This window comes from Paramormyrops kingsleyae, chromosome 11 (assembly GCF_048594095.1).
Source record: "Paramormyrops kingsleyae isolate MSU_618 chromosome 11, PKINGS_0.4, whole genome shotgun sequence".
In the NCBI taxonomy this organism is placed as follows: Eukaryota; Metazoa; Chordata; class Actinopteri; order Osteoglossiformes; family Mormyridae; genus Paramormyrops; species Paramormyrops kingsleyae.
The window spans coordinates 30,605,141-30,611,140 of record NC_132807.1 but is presented as its reverse complement, the minus strand read 5'-3'; the positions used below and the strand labels follow the sequence as shown (position 1 = coordinate 30,611,140).

General features: G+C 40.5%; 1 protein-coding gene across 5 annotated transcripts in view; it reads right to left on the bottom strand.

The window, feature by feature from the left end:
- Positions 1 to 1,420: 1,420 nt before the first annotated feature.
- The window catches only part of kif18a (kinesin family member 18A), a 37,585-nt gene continuing 33,005 nt past the window's right edge, over positions 1,421 to 6,000 (bottom strand). For 4 of the 5 annotated variants that reach the window (XM_072718404.1, XM_072718401.1, XM_072718405.1 and 1 more), the window contains 4 exons: positions 3,648 to 4,011; positions 2,634 to 2,726; positions 2,332 to 2,453; positions 1,421 to 1,817 (listed from right to left, as the gene is read on the bottom strand). In XM_072718404.1, coding sequence (XP_072574505.1) covers positions 1,681 to 1,817; positions 2,332 to 2,453; positions 2,634 to 2,726; positions 3,648 to 4,011 — 716 coding nt within the window. In that variant the 3' untranslated portion in view covers positions 1,421 to 1,680. The remainder of the gene's footprint in view (positions 1,818 to 2,331; positions 2,454 to 2,633; positions 2,727 to 3,647; positions 4,012 to 6,000) is intronic. The other variant, XM_023810526.2, reaches the window with a different exon arrangement.

Genomic DNA, 6,000 nt, shown 5'->3' with positions numbered 1-6,000 from the left:
CCACTATCCAATTAAAATCACAGCAAACAAACACATAACGTGTGGCAGGTCACACACTAGATGGCCATTCTTCTTCTGGAGGAAAACTACCAGTGATGGATGCATGAGACTTGGAGGACATGGCCCAGTTTACAGAGAAAAAGCACAGGCTATAGCAGTACATTTCCAGGGAAGTTAATAGAGAGTGGAAAGATGAAACAGAAATACTTATGAAGAACAGAGTTGAAGAGTTCAGAAGAACGAGGCAACAGGTTGAAAACTGGGGTGTTTGCAATATGGAGAAATGGGTAATAGTAAGTGACGTTTGAAAGTTTAGGGTGCAAACTAATCCGAGAATCTATGCTACAATGGATTCCTAGCTACATAGCAGATGGCAAAAGATAACAGGTAGGAGAACAAAATATACAATGCATGAGTGGGTGTAGGGGAGATTCATCTATTAGTTTCATTGGTCAAAGGAGATTAATTTCTTTCAAAAAGGAAAAAGTACATGAAGCATAATACCTTGGTTCTACAAATAAAACAAATTTGAAAAAGAAACAAAGTAAATGTAATTAATGTCACATGCAGTGTGTTTGAGTGTTTTGTTCCAGCCCTGCCTGCCATCCACCATTCGTCTGTTGGTCTCCTCCGTCTACCTTCCGTTAGCTCCGCCTCCACGACTCTGCCCACATCATCCCCCTGCGCTTTGTACAGTTCATCACTCCCAGGTTCCAGATTTGTAAAGACTGCCATCCAACCATTTCTGGAGCTCAGCTCATAATATGATTTTGTGATTCTGACTTGTGTTTTGTGTGTGACTTTGGATTTTTTTTGGGATTTTTGATTTTTCCTTTCGCGCCCCCCCCCCCCCGTAATTTTGCACTTTTTAAAATTTTTTACTCAGTTATGGATCGTTCTGCCCCCTTTATTCGTTTACTGTCTTGTCTGCCCCTTTGGTTACCCTCGCCTGAGTGAATGTGTACAGTGTGTGTGTTTTACTTGGTGTGCAGGGAGTGACTGCCATTTTTGTTTTGCGGGTAAATTTGGTTTTGTGTGTTTTGGTAGGGAGGTAGGAAGAAGAATTGTCTTTTGTTTCTTTTGTTGTTGTGGGCAAGTTAGCTCTGGGTCTCACTCGATAGTTTGTTTTGTTCGTTATTTTGGCCTGGTTCACTTCCGACAAGATGATGATGTACTTTGTAAATATCACATTTGCTATTGTCCATGTCTATATATAAAGTCCCGTGTTGATCACTTCCACGCCTTTGGTGTGTTTCATCCCTTTCTACATCCATTCGGTTACACCCCGACCCTTAGATGGGGGAATTATAACATTTTGAAAAGAAAAGAAAATACATTTTATATATATATTATATATAATGTATTGTAATTAAAGGATTAAGTGGTATGGCCGTTTTAAAAAAGGACAAAATTAAGTGAATAAAATTTACATCAGTTTATTCGTCATGGAAAAAACAAACTACAGAACTGTTTTACAGCAGAAGAATGAGCGTTGTGTCTGCCCAGTTTATGTACACAGCTTGTGATTTAAATATAAAATCTAATTTAAAAACAAAACCTGTAGATTTATCTACAAAGAATTCCTGTTTAATCCCAGGGATGTTTCATTCCCTCATGGACCAAATCAAAGGGAAACGCTGCAGTTTTACATGGGAAGGACAAGGAGGAGGACAGGGGCGCTTACAATCTCTTGGTCACTTTCTGAAGCAGAGTGGTTTTCAGGAAACTGGATTTGGATTTGTGGGCTCTGATGAGGTCCAGGTTTCCCTCTGAAATGCTTCGCAGAACCCTTCGGCTGGGCCCAATTTCTTCTGACCCTGGAAACACAAAAAAATTAAAAGCAACCCCTCAAAGTCAGGTATAAGCCACTTAACTTGTCCCCAAAGACAGAAAATGGGGGGAAAAAAATCTCTCAGCAGACACAGCAAAAGCCACAGAGTAGCTTTATTCACATACAAACCTGAGGGGGGAAGGTGACAATAGTTTTTTTTCCTGTGCACCTAAATTTTGGTGCTAGTTGCAATATCTTACGGAAATTATTAGCAGAAAAAGGCAGAATGGATGCAAAAAAAATCAAAATCAAAAGCAGTCTTTCACAAATCGTACACCTGAGGACACACCAAAAATGCAAGACCGACCTAAATGGAGTAGTATTTGCAAGCAGCATTGCAGTTCTAACCAGAAAACCACACCAAATATTCCACAAAACCCATTTTGAAAGAAACTGGACTTCCTTACTGTTGTAGTGAGTGTTTCCATTTGTCAGTCTTAACCTCAGTCTCACACACCTCTAATGGCCTTCAGGACATGAGAAAAACCTCAGAAACTCACCTCTGAACCGGGGTACTCTGAGAGGCCTGCTGGCCACAGAGGGGTCCTGTTTCAGACGCTTTGGGGCAACAGTGTCATGGGAGGCCTCCTTAGAAGGCTCACGGAGACTGGTTATGCTGTAGCTGAAACACAAGGATCACCTTTGAAACAAGTTCCATATATTGCAAACACAGGTGACTAAACTTGTACTTTTTTTCTGTACAAATGTATGACAAATGTACAAATTCTGGGGCACCTCAAAAAAAACAAAACCAGAAAAAAAAAAAAAAAAAAAAAACACTGATGACAAATGACCGACTCACAAGCCAAGCTTGCGTTTGCGCTGAGCAGCAGAGGTCATAGCCATGTATGACGGCTTGGCACGCTTCTCCCCAAGCAGTTGCGGGATCTCAGACCTGTGGAAGAAACAAGACTAAATAGGATATGGCGCATGAAGACAAGTACACATACCAAACTACATAAATTAATGGAAATAGCAAAAAGATAAAATTGAATTGTTCAAGGTGGTGCCATTCAACTTAAAAAAAAATCATTTTTGCAATTAAATATAACTGCATATTCGTGTTCTCTCACGTCATCGTGGTCAAGAACAATTTTGTACAGCTTTCAAAAACACTGGCAGACTTTACAGTAAATGTAAAGTGGCTCTTTTAATATGTAAGAAATTGTCCAGTGAACCAAGTGTCTCAGGAAAATTTCTTTCAAACAAAGAGCTTTGTCTAGGGTGACCAGATTATGTATGGTAGATATGACAGGATATGTAAACTAGGACCTGGATTTCACTTCATTTGGGTTCTTGTGGTGTGCTGATTGGTCAGTCTCCTATAATCATGCATGTGTCACTAATGTTAATGTGAAACAGCAGGACGAGTCTTTCAATCAAGGAAACAAACCAGTGAAAACATAAGAAATTAACTATTTAGCCAAATACAGGAGCCTTTCAGTCTTAAAGTAGGTTGTAAAACCTAAAGTAGCTCAGTGTCCTCCCTGACATGGATTACCTGGTCACCCTAGCCCCACCCCCCCCCCCCCCCCCCACACACACACACACACACACACACACACACACACACACACACACAGTTTAACCGTAACCTGAAATCAAATATTCTCAAAAGTCTTGCAAGCCAGTGATGACCTAAGCTAAACAAATCAAGTCAAGAGCTAATCAACAATGTGTATGCACTTAGCCCAGCAAGCTTTGATTTACTTGCCAATCAAAATTATATACTTTGAGTAGAGCCTGCTAATGTGATCAAAAGAAAGAAAGCCAGCTCTGTAACAGGGGCAGGAATAAAAGCGCAACAAACGAATACCACAAGGACCTTTTGGAGGGCTCATCTGTGCTGGTCTGGAGGTTGCTAGGGCCAGGAGCTAAGATAATGGTGGCATTGCAAACAGGTTCCATGCTGTGAGGCAGATCAAAGGTGGCGTTGAGATCTTCATGGACAGTATCAATGCTCGGGTTGCGCTGGGTACAGGTCTTGGGAGTGTACTGCAGTGGTAACACCCCTTCCTGGCTAAGGGCTTCCTGAAGTCCCGGCGTAAGGAGTGACTGAGCTAGTATGGCAGAGCTTGAGGGCTGGGAAGACACTGATAATTTCCTTCTTGTGGGCTTCTTCAGATGGACTTCCTGTTCTGTGGACTGTTTGTTTTCTTTATCTTCAGCAGCTGCATACCCTTAAAAAGTAGACAAACAGAAGGCACACACAAGCATAAACAAGGGCATCCATCCCTAGAAATTCACAGAGAAAAAAATACATGGTCACTCATGTAAAGCTGGTCATGAAATCACATGCATTGTGTTTAAATGCACAGGAAGGGTCAGTGATTTGCTAGTGCCGTTCTTTACCTCCACCATCTGTTCAAACACTAATGTAGAATTGGTAGACTCCTCCAACAGAATTAACTAACAATATCTATTAACTGAGTACTGTAATTCTGTCCAGTCACCACGTAGTGGGAATAGCAAGCTGATAAAGATAGATAAGTGACCTAAACAATCAAATGTATGTTTAAGATTTCAGAAAGGACTCACATTTGAGTTTCCTGTTCAGTTAATGGTCCCATTTCCCAAATTCAGAGACAAAACACAAAAAGGATTCCTCCCCATCTCTACCGAAACAGCACGCAACAAACATGACACATTGTCTCCCAAGTCGAGGATGCAGTCGATCCCTCTCAATTATACTGTTAAAGCTAAGAGCAATTATTAAATAAGACAGCCGAAAAGCAACTGGATTCATGTTTTGCAGTAGAAAATTAAAGCTTCCATTCTAACAAACATTAAAATGATGAGAAAGAGGCCAGCCAAAAAGTAACATAATATTAGAACCACTCAGCCACAGGAAGACTTGAAAACAAAAATATGTGTTTGAAGGACTTTGTGTACAGTAATGGAGTGGACCCTTCAGAGCAGTACCTTCTGATCTAAATGTTGTACAGCATTTGGACTTGGTGACTACAGCTTAAGCAGCAGAACTGGCAAAAATAAACCAACAACAAACCAAAAACTACCACCACCACCACCAAAAGAAGCGGCACAGATTCAGCTAACAGAGAGAGACCAAAACTCAATATGAAAAACACCTTAACATTTATTGCATCAAGTCACTACACTGCCCTTCCTCTTTTTATATTCTTTGACTGCAAAAACTCCTATTTAACCAACTCAACCCAAGACTATCATGAGCTCCTACTAAAATTAGGCTACTTCAACATGTGACAAAACAGGCATTATTTCAAACATTTGCCCATTTTCTGTAACTGCTTCCGTAATTCATTCATATGGGCACAACCCAATTCCCAGCTCTGACAACTTTAACCCCCCAACCAAGCCCAAACCTTCCCTAGAAGTAAAGATGCAAGTTCATTCCCTGTGGGGACAAAAAAAAAAAAAAAAAGACGGTCCCTAAACATGTAAATGACAGGGGCCGGTTGCATAAAACAGCTTAAGATAAGACATTCCAAGAGTCCAAGTTAAGGTTTCCTTAAAATAAAGTTGGTTGCACAAAACACCCTTAAGTATTCTGAAGGTTTCCTTAAAATGTTCATTTAAGTATTTCAGTGTTTCCCCATATCTTGGTCTTATACTTAAGGAATCCCTTAATCGTTGAACAAAACAGCTTAACAACCAAAGTAAGGGGGGGGGGAGAACTACAGGCATGCCTGACTGTATCTTAACCACAACATTGCTGAGTTTACAGCGATAAATGAAGAAAATAAATGCATCCTGAGAAGAGTGTCCTGCGACTGGAAGTATCCAATGAATATGATCAATGATGATCAACTGATTTTACCTGACCAACAGGTAATTTATGATTGTATTTAAATGGCCCGCAACAGGTTTATAACTCATTATTAAATCTGGCTAGCAGACTGATCTTCAGGTTCCACAGAATAAAAAATGGTGTAATGTTATCTCACTAAGAACTGGCAAGTTTCACCATGGGCACTGACAATATTAGATATTGTACATTGGTTATGGAACAAATTTTCGGATGCAGAAATATGGAGAGATGTGCAAAAATTAGGGGTGCACCGATCGATCGGCGCACCGATCGATCGGCCTCGATCACGTTAATTTGAGGGGATCAGAAATCGACCATATTCCCATGAGATCCACCGATCTTAGTTATATGCTTTTAACTCTTTGGGGTCGAGTATGTC